Source organism: Dromiciops gliroides, chromosome 1 (assembly GCF_019393635.1).
Source record: "Dromiciops gliroides isolate mDroGli1 chromosome 1, mDroGli1.pri, whole genome shotgun sequence".
In the NCBI taxonomy this organism is placed as follows: domain Eukaryota; kingdom Metazoa; phylum Chordata; class Mammalia; order Microbiotheria; family Microbiotheriidae; genus Dromiciops; species Dromiciops gliroides.
Genome location: NC_057861.1, coordinates 61196583 through 61209084, shown reverse-complemented (window position 1 = coordinate 61209084; position 12502 = coordinate 61196583). Strand labels below are relative to the sequence as shown.

General features: G+C 39.8%; 1 protein-coding gene across 1 annotated transcript; it reads left to right on the top strand.

The window, feature by feature from the left end:
* The first annotated feature begins 195 nt into the window (after nt 1-195).
* Nucleotides 196-1134, top strand: LOC122734503 (olfactory receptor 7C1-like). Its single transcript, XM_043975374.1, has one exon. It carries the CDS (start codon nt 196-198, stop codon nt 1132-1134), a length of 939 nt encoding a protein of 312 aa, XP_043831309.1.
* Nucleotides 1135-12502: the final 11368 nt, after the last annotated feature.

Here is a 12502-nt window from a genome sequence, read left to right as displayed (position 1 = left end):
ATTCTAAGTCCAGTGCAGGATCTACTACCCTGTGCTATCTTCTACTTGAAATGACATTGGGTTTTCTCTTTCATTTCCTTAAATAGGGGTGTTTCCCTGACTTTTAAGTCACTGCTTGCTACATTTTTATGAATCTTCCTGACTTTTCTATAAATACAATTCTCGCGTTTCTTTTCTCTTAGAAAAACAAGCTACATGGGACCAGCCAACCAAACACATATCTCTGAATTCCTCCTTCTAGGATTTTCCGAGAAGCCAGAGCATCAGCTGCCCTTCTTTGGGCTCTTTCTGGGCATATACTTGATCGCCGTGGGTGGGAACCTTCTCATCATGCTGACCATTGCTTCTGACTCCCACCTCCACACCCCCATGTACTTCTTCCTCTCCAACCTGTCCTTAGTGGATCTCTGTCTGGTATCTACCTTGGTCCCCAAGATGCTGGTGAACCTCCTTACTCATAGTAAGGCCATCTCCTATGCTGGCTGCCTCACCCAGATGTATTTCTTCATGGTTTTTGCTTGTTCAGACAACTTACTCCTCGCTGTGATGGCCTATGACCGCTTTGTGGCCATCTGTCACCCTCTGAGTTATGTGACCATCATGAGTCCACAATTCTGTGGCCTGCTGGTTTTACTTTCCTGGATGATCAGTGTTCTAAATGCATTGATCCATAGTCTATTGGTGATGAGACTGTCATTCTGTACAGAACATGAAATTACACACTTTTACTGTGATCTTACTCCGGTTCTCAAGCTCTCCTGTACAGATACCCTCATCAATAACATTTTGGTGTATTTAACAACTGGACTTCTGGGTGCTCTTCCCTTTGCAGGGATCCTTTTCTCTTATACTCAGATCTGTTCTTCCATAATGAGGGTTCCATCCACTGGGGGAAAGTATAAAGCATTTTCTACCTGTGGGTCTCACCTCTGTGTGGTTTCATTATTCTATGGAACAGTTCTTGGAGTATATCTGAGTTCCTCAGTTACCCAGTCTTCTTCAAAGAGGTCAGTTGCCTCAGTGATGTATACGGTGGTCACTCCCATGTTGAATCCCTTCATTTATAGCCTGAGGAACAAGGACATAAAGGATGCCCTGAGAAGACTCATTAGCAGAACTACCTCCTTTCAGTAACTGGGCAGGGCTATGCCTGAGACTATGGTACCAGTAGCTGTGCCCCAAAGTCTAACAGTCATTAAGCTCAGTTTCCAAACATGAAGCCTAGGATTCCCCAGAGTCACACTCTTATGACTGTCTCTTCTCTCCCTTTTTCTCTCTCTGATAATAAACATTCTTATTCAAAGTTTTGAATTCCAAATTCTATCCTTCCTTCCCTCTCCTCCCCTTTTCCTGAAGTGGTAAGCAATCAGATATAGGTTATACATGTGCAATTATGTAAAACATTACCATGTTAGGTTTTTTTGTGACAAGAAAACTCAAAAAAGAAAAAAATGAAAGAAATGAATAGAAAAATAATATGTTTCAGTATGTGTTCAATCAATATCAGTTATTTCTTTGGAGGTGGATGGTTAACTTCATCATTAGTCCTTTGGGATTATCTTGGACCATTTTCCTCTTCCACAAAAGAGGGATAACAATAGTACCAACCTCACAAAGTTGTTGTGGGGGATCAAATGTGTTAATATATGTAAAGTACTATGCAAATCTTAAAGCTATGCCTGGAATCCATTCCATGTTTACTTCCATGTCTTGGAATCCATAGTTTCTTTCAAGACTCAGTTCATGTTACACAGAAGAGGAAAGCAACGAATTCTATTGAGTGCCTGCAATGAGGTAAATAAATGAGCTTCTTCCCACTGTTTTCCACTCTTGGAATGACTTTTCTTCTTTCTCTCTGCCTGTTGAACTTCTACTCATCCTTAAAAATGCAAGTCAAATGTCACCTGCTCCAGAAAGCTTTCCCTGAAGTCCCCATTTGGACTTCACATACACTTTATTTAGCATTTCATTAATGCCCTTATCATGTATGATTCCGAATTATAGCTACCTGTTTTGGGGTATCAGATTGTAAGCCATATTAGTGAAGTGGCTCTCTTGTTCTCTTAGTACAGTTATCTGAAAAGGTAGGTTCCTAATACATGTTTGTGAAATTGAAAATGGAATTGAATTGACATTTGGTGTCAGAAAAACTTAGGTCTTACTCTTGGGGGATTTCCATAGTGTCTTCATTTATATATAAAGGACATGTACCCCTCAAATACTGGGATAGCAACTATATATTGGCATGAAGGGAGGGTGGAATAGTTACTACATGAAATGTAGTATCTGTCCAATCACAGGTAGTGCTCAAGCTTAAACAACTGAGCATGTACCAGTTGGACCCCTCAGTTCCTTACTGGTGTTGTTCCTTGCCTACTATCTCATTATTTTGATGATCAAATGAGACAACTTAAGAAAAATGCTTTACAAATTGTAAAGCTCTATAAAAATGTCAGTGGCTTCTACTAGTCTATTAATATGTTTAATTTCTAGCAATAAGCAATGAAGGACTATGAATGAATGAAAAATATTTATTATGCTGTTACTGTGCCAGGCACTGTGATAAACATTGACAATACTAGTACAAGGAAGCAAGACAGTCTCTGCCATCAAGACCCTAATATTTTAGTAGAAGAAGCCAATTCATGAGGATAAATAGATTTGAAAAGTGGGGGGTGGCAAGAAGAAAATCCAGAATGATGATGGCATGCTTTGGAAATGGCTGGGAAGTGGCATGATGGCCTGGTTTTAGGCAAGATAAGGCAAATAAGGTGATAGTGATCTATCAGAACACAGATTTTCAGGGGACCCTTTTAAACATAGTTTCCTTGTTCATCTCTCTTGTTTTTTTCAACTTTTATTTTTATCATTTTATCTGAGATCACAATAACTCCTGCTCCTTTAAAGTCACCTGAAATAGAGTAGATTTTTATTTTGTCATCTCATTTTCAGTCATTATATGTCTATATGCTTTAAATGTTTATTTTTATTATTATTATTATTTTGGTGAGGCAATTGGGGTTAAGTGACTTGCCCAGGGTCACACAGGTAGTGTCAAGTGTCTGAGGGCAGATTTGAACTCAGGTCCTCCTGAATCTAAAGCTGGTGCTTTATCTACTGTGCCAAATAGCTGCCCTACATGTTTCTTTTTTTTTTTGGTGAGGCAATTGGGATTAAGTAACTTGCCCAGGGTCACACAGCTAGTAAGTGTCAAGCGTCTGAGATCGGATTTGAACTCAGGTCCTCCTGAATCCAGGGCCAGTGCTCTATCCACTGCACCACCTAGCTGCCCCTACAAGTTTCTTTTATGCAGAAAAATTGGGGGTTGTGTTCTCTTATACATTGCTATTTTCTTTTTTATTATGAAATTTAACCCATTCAAATTTAGGATTGTAATGGTTAATTTTGTGTTTTCTTCTATCTTCCTAATAAGAATAGCTAGCATTTATATCATATTGTATTGATTGCAAAGGGTTTCACATATGTTATTTCATTTGTGAAATTCATTTGTATGATTTTCATGATCACCCTGTGAAGTTTGTGGGTGGAAGAAGAGGGCCAGATAGGCAGCAGCATGGTATAGAAATATGAAAATGGCCAGGAAGTCATAATGATTAAAGTAGTGAAGCACTCTTTGCCCTATTCCCAAAGAATCTTCATCTCTTTCTCAGTTTGACCATGACTTCAAAAGTTACTACCCCAAATAGAGATTAAACAGAATCTTTACCTTAGTGAAAGTAAAGGTAAGAGAAAGGACAGCTTTGGAATTATAGCTAGAGGCTATAGCTGCCCGAGGAATCCAATAGAAATGCCAACGTCCCTTAAGGAAAAAGCCCAGTCCTTGAAATGGAGCAACTTGTCTGACATAGAAGCCACATCCAACATTGTGAGGATATTATGAAAAGTTGACATGCCTTGGCCACATATATTCCCTGTGACCACTGTATACTACTACATATGTGCACATTCCTCCCACAGATGCAGTGTGTATTTGTGGGAAAGTTTGGCTCAGGTTTATGAGTGTGCTGCTGTTGCTATTACTCTCACTATCCTATCTCAGTAAAAGTCTTTGCTTTCAGCTAATTATGTCTACTGAGTGTCTGGTGTGAAATCCATTACCTATCATTTTAAAGTTAAACGTAGGATAATTATCATCCTTCAGAGACCCCAACATGAAACCTTCAAGTGACAGCTTGAAGAGTTACCACCATAAGGGGTGCTACACAGATGGTCCAGGGTCCATCATTTAGGCTGTCCCACCAGGGTCACTCAGACAGGCTTTCTGAAGTTCACATGAGCAAGTGACTCAGGTTTGGTGGCCCAGGCTTCTTGTTGTTGTTCACCCTTCATTCTTGAAGAAGACCAATGACATTACCAGGGTGATGTCTTGACTTGCCAATGAATTGGATTTAAGTGAAGCAGAGCTTCACAAAGTTATCAGCTTCACTCTCTCCCCCAGAGTCATCAAAGTCCAGTGGCAAGACAGAAGTCAAGATGACTGGTGATGGCCTGGGATTCAGTTGATGACCTTGGCTTTTCTAAATTAAGATCTTTCCCAGATCTCAGTTTGTCTGAGGAAATGCCCATTCAATGAGTAAGGGCTAGGTAAGAATTGAGACAAAAGATGACTCAATTTGCCATCACAAAAATATGAGTCTGGGAGATATAGACTCTTAGAGTTTCTGTCCAGATCAGAAAACAATTACTATTACCCTCATTCTACAACTCAGGCTTAATCATTCAGTCATGATAGAGCAGGCTTACTCAAGTATCCACAAGTGTCTCATTTGTTCAGAGAGTCACATGTTGCCTAAGAACTCTCATGGAAATTATTTCTCAGATATTATTGCAGGGTGGCGAGGTTGCCCATTACTAGTGCTAATAATATTCCTTTGGATTACCTTGGAAGAAGCTACTTCTGTCTTATAATAAGGCTTTGCTCAAAAGTTATGAAGTATAGAAAAACTATTGATTGCTTTTTATATGCCAGATAAGTGGTTACAAGCAGATGCTGTATGATAAACTTCAAAGAACATTCTTTTTTGTTCTTGTTTTGGTTTTTTGCTTGAGACAACGAGGGTTAAGTGACTTGCCTAGGGTCACACAGCTAGTAAGTGACAAGTGTCTGAGGCGAATTTGAACTCAGGTCCTCCTGAATTCAGGGCCAGTGCTTTATCCACTGCGCCACCTAGCTGCCCCCAAAGAACATTCTTAACTTCCAGGAGAAAGGGTTACATTACACTACACTCATGGGACCCAGAGGCAGGAATTCCTAAATTAAGTTCTGATCTCTCTCAAATACTAGCTGTGTGATTTTGGGTGAGTTATTTAACCTCTATTTGACTCAGGTTCCTCATCTTTAAAATGAGGATAATAACACCTATCACACAGGGTTCTTGTAATGATAAAAAATATTTATAAGGTGCTTTGCAAACCTTAAACAGAAATATATTTATGTAATTTACATAAATTAAAAACTATAAATATTTAAATATATTTTTATGATGAAATAATTGTCATCATGATGATTATAATTATTGAGATATTTAATACAAGTGTTTCCTCTACTTTCAAGAGGAATTTCCCAAAAGGGGATTCTTCTAAAAGTTAGAGAATAAATAATGGATCCAATTTTATGCATGGTCCATCATTTAGACCAACTTTTATAGTCAGTTAGGTGGTGCAGCAGATAGAGTTTTGGGTTTGGAGTCAGAAAGACCTGAGCTCAAACCCAGTTTCATATACTTAGTAGGTGTGTGACCCTGGGCAAGTAATTTATGTCCTGTCTCAATTTCCTCATCTATAAAATGGAGATAATAATAGCACCTATATTCCAGGGTGGTTGTAAGGATCAAATGTGGTAATATTTGTAAAGTGCTTAGCACAGTGCCTGGCACATAGTAGGCACTATATAAATGCTACTATTATTAATTATCATTATTGTCCTCATCATCATCATTACAAATCAGTAACACTTCTAATCATGAATGGGTTAACAGTGGTCACATAAATCAGTAGCCAAGAAAAAGGCCACAAAGAACTACTAGTGTTCATTTTCTAAAGAAGTTTCGCATTCAGTGCCTCATCTGATTCTCAGATGACACATGTGAGGGTTATTCTTCTGCAGACGTTCCTTCTTCCCATTTTACTGATGAGAAAACTGAAAGCTATTAGAGAGGGGGTAGAAATGACTCTTGCAAGGTCACATGGGGAGTTAATAACACTAAGGACTCATCATCCCATCCTAGTGGACACTATTTCTTCCCTCTGTGGTCCATGGAACCATTTTTGTGTTCAGAGGTTCCCCCTGTCAAAGTCCTCCATTGCCCATAGCTCCAGAGGAAACCTACCTAATCACCTCTCCTCACTCACATTTCCTTTAGAACCTATGAGAAGGTACCAGGGAGGAATGGGACAGGAATGGCAAAAAGAACTTGTAACTCAGAGTCAAGGCATTTGAGTTCTGCTTCCAATTCTACAATGAACTTATGAGACCTAAGAACAGCTATGGACTCTTTGGGTCTCAGAATAGAATCTCCCTTTCTCCTTTCGGCCACAGGCTGAAGGAAGTTGGGCCAGTCAACCTGAGCATGGGCTTCTCCAATTTGGGGGGTGATGGTCTTGAATTCTGGGCTGGTGTCATGGCAGCTCCCTAGGGAGTTGAAGCTCCACCTAAATTTCTCCAGTCCTTCAGTTAATGGAATCCCTTCAAGGTCCACCGAGAAGAGCCAGCACAGTTACAGTTGTGAAAAGGGGTAAGAGTTAGTCAAGGACCCTCACCATCTTCACTCTAGGCATCAAAGTCTTAAGCTGTGTCTATCATGCTGTGTGTGCTATACACATGGAGGTGCAAACATATGAATGTACGAATATATACCCAAACATTTCTCAGGTGGAATGTAGATGGAATTTTTATGAGAGAGGACTTAGTTGCCCTCTCTAGTCCTTTTTAGCTAAGATCCTCTGTGTGTTTGTGATTTCCTGCCCCACAGGGAACTGAGCTACTCAGGGACTGGAAAGACAATTGTGTGATTTTTCTAATGAGGAGTTGTGGTGAATGAGTCTCTAAGGCTGATGAAATTGTAAATATTCTTTCTGTTTGCCACCTCAGGCTCTTAAATCATCTGTCCCAAGTCAAGAGACAACCTGCCTTTGCTTCCGAGAGACATTGGTCACCAGGTCATTACCCTACCTTTTCCTTGGGGTAAAAGCTACCGCCTTCCTTGTCTTTCTTGTCAACAATCCAGAAGAAACAGAATCAGCCAACCCTGACCCCTTGGTGTTGCCCAGTAAGTATTATGGGTGAAGGAAAGAGAAAAAGGGGATTTGAATGGAAGGGAGGAAAGGGTATGTGGTTTATTTCAGAAATCCAGGGAGATAGTGCCAACCCCAGCAGAGTCCAAAGCATAGGCCAACCGAGCCTAGAGCCTACACCTGAGTCTATATGCAAGACAAGATCTCAGAGTCTAGTCTAGCCTTGGCTCTGGGGTTGGGGTGGGGTTGTAAAGTTAGTGCCATGGAAGAAGATGTAGAGTAGAAGTTTAGAGACCTGGGTTCAGCTCTCAACCCTGCTACTAATTAGCCCTGTTCACTGTGGAACTGTGAATACATCATTTTCTCTCTTGGGGCTCATCTTTAAAATGGGAATATCTAAACTAGTATAATATATATTGTTAGGCAATGAAGGGGATTCACGGAAGAACCAGATGCTGAAAGTAATAGTCCGATTTCTGCTTTGAGAGAGAGAGACAGAGAGAGAGAGACAGAGACAGAGACAGAGACAGAGACAGAAACAGAAACAGAGACAGAGGCAGAGACAGAGACAGAGAGACAGAGAGAAACAGACAGAGAGAAACAGGGACAGAGACAGAGAGAGACAGAGAAACAGAGAGGGTGGGGGGGAATTGTTTTCTCTGCTGATACTCAGAGCATTCTTTTTGTTTGTTTGTTTGTTTTTTTTTTTGTAGGGCAGTGGGGGTTAAGTGACTTGCCCGGTGTCACACAGCTAGTAAGTGTCAAGTGTCTGAGGCCAGATGTGAACTCAAGTCCTCCTGAATCCAGGGCCAGTGTTCTATTCACTGTGCCACCTAGCTGCCCCAGTTCATTTATATTCTTAAAATGATGGAGATCTCAACTTTTCTATGTTCTAGTAGAGAGTTTTCTGAGATTTTTATGAAGAAAAAATGCACTCCCCGACTGGGCACCTTTTTGGTGATTAGCTTCTCTCTGCTTCATGGTCTCTAGTGCTTAGCATAGGGGTAGTACCTGGAAGATAGTAGGTAATTAATAAAATTTGTTGACTTCACTTGTAGGACCTACCAGTAATTGGAATCTATTGGCATAGCTTTTGAAAACCCAGCATCTCCTGTGGTAAAATTATGTAACATCAAGGAAATAGGGAGTGGAGGAACAATTAATTAAGCAGTGGAAGAAAAGAAAAAAAATATATATGCAAACATAACAGTAACATTCCACCTCCAACCTCCATAATTAGGATAGGGTAATAGTCTCACAGCTTAATAAAGCCATGTATCCATTTTTTGTGGAGAAACTTTTGCATTTGTGAGTTATTGGTGACAATCTGTCAATATATTTTACCAAGTTAAAAATATCTCAAGTTCACAGGGCTCTTGCAATATGTTTAGACTGGAGCCCCCTTTTTAAAGCATGAGTCTCTGTCCCCCCAAATATTATAATCTTGTTGGGGAGATTAGACAAAAACTAGTATTTGAAGAGAAAACATATTGTAGAGGGATTTAGATTTTATGTTTGATCATGAATGGCAGAGCTAGAAAAAATGGGTAGATGTTACGGAGAGGTATATTTTATCTAAACATAAGGAGAAACTGGCCGTCAAAATTTTCATATTGAGTCAATCACTTCTTTGTCAAGAGGTGGGTAGCATGCTTCATTATAGGTCCTCTGGAATCATAGTTGATCACTGCATCAAATCTACCCTTTGGCATATGATATTTATATGATCCTCTCTGAGTCTTCCTATCAGAGACTGTAAATCTTTAAAAAGAAACTGGATGCCAAAAAGAAAAGAAAAGAAAAAAACTGGAAGCCCATTTCTCTAGGATTTAGTAGAGAAGATTTCTGATTTGAATAAGGGTTGAATTAGATGACCTGTGATGGTTTTTCTACCACTGAGATTCTATGATTTTAAGTAGGAACAGACAGATCCCTGGCCATAGTTCTGAACTAGCTGAGTTTTCAGGGTCTGACCCAATATGAGACCCAACAAACAAACTTCCCCTGCTTTCAGGCTGTTGCTTCTGCATCAGTGAGATAGCAAGGGCACATAACCTAATAGCATTGAAGATCATTGTCTATAACACCCAGAAAGGGAGCCCTACTTATTCCCTCCTCCTCCCATGGTGCAATGAGGGTTAAGTGACTTGCCCAGGGTCACACAACTAGTAAATTTCAAGTATCTGAGGCTGGAATTGATTTCAAGTTCTCCTGAATCCAGGGCTGGTGCTTTATCTACTGCTCCACTTTGCTGTGCCACCTAGCTGCCCCCAACCCTACTTCTTTTACTCCAGGCCCTCTTCAGTGTACTGAAGTTTTTCTAGAGCATTAGTTCCAGGAAACCTCAGTGAAAATGTGTCTACATAAAACCTCCAATGCCAGACATGTCTCCCCATGTGTTGTAGGGTAATTGGATGTTGTTTCCTAATGTCTATATTTGTGTGTGACCTCCTAGCATTGACCAGAATGTGCCTTACCTTTCTTGTGTTCAGAAGAGAACAAATGGTCCTCACTACCTCTTGTCTGGATTGTTGCATTAGCTTTGTAGCTAGTTTCCCTGACTCATGTTTCTTTCCACTCCAACCTATCCTCCACTCAGCTGCTAAGACAACTTTTCTAAATTATCGGTCTGACTATGTTACTCCACTGCTCCATTAATATCATTGGTTCCCTATTGCCACGAGAATAAAATAAAAAAGTCCTTTCACATTTCAGATGGCTCCTTTATACCTTTCCAATTTACCTATACTTTATTCCTCTCTGCATACTCTATATCAGGGCTTCTTAAATTTTTTCCACTGGCTGCCCCCTTTTCCTTCCTCCTCCCCTTTTTTGCAGGGCAATGAAGGTTAAGTGATTTGCCCAGGGTCACACAGCTAGTAAACTAGTATCAAGTGTCTGAGGCTGGCTTTGAACTTAGGTCCTCCTGAATTCAGGGCCAGTGCTTTATCCACTGCAGCACCTAGGTGCCCCCTCCCCCTTTTCACCCAATAAATTTTTATGAGACCCTGGGTATATAAGTATATAAAATAGGTAAATATAACCTTTTACTCTTGGCAAAATGTTCACAACCCCTATATTCAGTTATGTGACCCCATATGAGGTTGTGACCCATAGTTTAAGAAGCTTTGCTCTGTATTATAGTTACACTTGCCTACTTGTTCCTTTGAACATGGCACTTAACTTTTACATTAGCTGCCCCTGCTACATTCCTGGAATGCTCTGTCCTCTTACTTCTATTTCAGTTTCCCTGGCTTCCTTCAAGACTCATCTCAAAGTCTACTTTTTAAAATAAAAAAAAATTTAACCATAAAAGTATTTTATTATTTTCCAGTTACATGTAAAGATAGTTTTCAACATTTGTTTTCATAAGATTTTGAGTTCCAAATTTTTCTCCCTCCCCCTCCCCAAGACAGAAGCAATTTGATATAGGTTTTATGTGTATAATGACATTAAATATATTTCTGCATTAGTCATGTTGTGAAAGAAGAACCAAAACAAAAGGGGAAAACCTTAAAAAAGAAAAAAACGACAACAAAAAGTAGAAACAGTATTGGTTCAATCTGCATTCAGAATCCACAGTTCTTTTTTCTGGATGTGGAGAACATTTTCCACCATGAGTTCTCAAAGCCTGCTTTTTGCAGGTGAACTTTTCAGTTTTTCTCTGACTCAGTGCGTTCCCTTCTCAAATTACCTCTCACCTATCTTGTATTTTTTTGCATATAATTAGAGATATTTCTTGCCTTTCTTTGAACCCTATCGCAGAACACAGTTCCTGAAACTTAATTAGAAAGCTTAGTAAGCACATAATAAATGCTTATTGGATGACTGACTGATTGACTCTGGCATTTATTAGCTGAGTGACTCTAGATAGGTCACTTAGAATTCCTCATACTGAGGTTCTTTATTTGCAAAAAGAGAAAAAGTAAGATAACACCAGGTTTTGAAGACCCTTGACTGGCAGTCTGAGGGAGTCATCTTTTAATTGGTAGGTAATAGAAAGTCAATGAAGGTCATTGGGTAGAGAAGGGCTATAATTAGATCTATGCATAAGGCAAATAAGTTTGGCAGCATGTGAAGGATGGATTGGGGTGTGTAGAAACTGCAGTTGTGGAGAACTGTTAATAGGTTATTACAAGAGTGCATACAGTTGGTAGTGAAAGCTTGTACTAGAGTGATGAAAATAGGATTAGAGGAAGAGGTGAATATTAGAAAGGTACAATCAACCAAAAGAATTTGGCAACTTATTGGACGGATGAAGGTGAGAGTGAATGAATAGTTCAAGATAACACCAGTATTTCAAAGCTGGGAGATTTAGTGAATAGTATCACCATGAGGTCATCTAATCACTTTTAAAAAATTTAATTTATTATTGGTTTTTTTGCGCAGCAATGAGGGTTGTGACTTGCCCAGGGTCACACAGCTAGTAAGTGTCAAGTGTCTGAGGCTGGATTGGAACTCAGGTGCTCCTGAATCCAGGGCCTGTGCTTTATCCACTGTGCCACCTAGCTGTCCCCCATCTAATCACTTTTTGAAGATCTCTATTGATGAGGAGCTTGCCCTGCCTCAGGCAGCCCATTCAGTTTCTGGACAGAATGAATAATTGCCAAATTATTTATATAGAGTCAAAACCTTCCTTCCTGTAACCTCCACATATTGACCCTCATTGTACCCTCTGAAAATGCTATGGTAGGAATTGTGCTCCTCTTGCATGAGATGATGTTACTTAGACACCTGGTTTCTTGGACTTTGTTTTGCCTTTAGTCCCTATATGCCTTGCTCTACTCCTTGGACCCCAAATCAAAGCATTTCTGCCACTGATCTTAAGATTTTAGATTCATCTCCTTCCTCTGGCCCCTGCCTGCTTTTCCTCTTGTGATAATGCTGCTTGCTTCTTGTTTCGCAGTCTGGGAATGGTTGGTTCTATCGCAGAATTAATTCCATACGCCCAATTGTCTTATCATAAATTTGCCTTCACTCACCGTGGAGGGCTCTGGTGGTCCAGGTAGAACTGGTTCTCACCCCACATCTATAAGCTGAAGGGGTGCTGATCCTGAGAGCAGTTTTAGTATTTTAATTTATGTTGCCTAAGTTCCAAATGTACGTAGTAGGAGCTTTGTAAGATGTGAGAATAGGAAGCTGCCTTTATAGGAATCAAAACATAGATAGATATGAGATGATTTGGCCAATGTTACACAGATAGTAAATATTAGAGCTGGGATTTAAACACTTGGTTTTCTCAATTCAA

What these genes read in the sequence shown, in the direction of transcription:
- LOC122734503 (XM_043975374.1), top strand. Translation starts at nt 196, where the DNA reads ATGGGACCAGCCAACCAAACACATATCTCTGAATTCCTCCTTCTAGGA.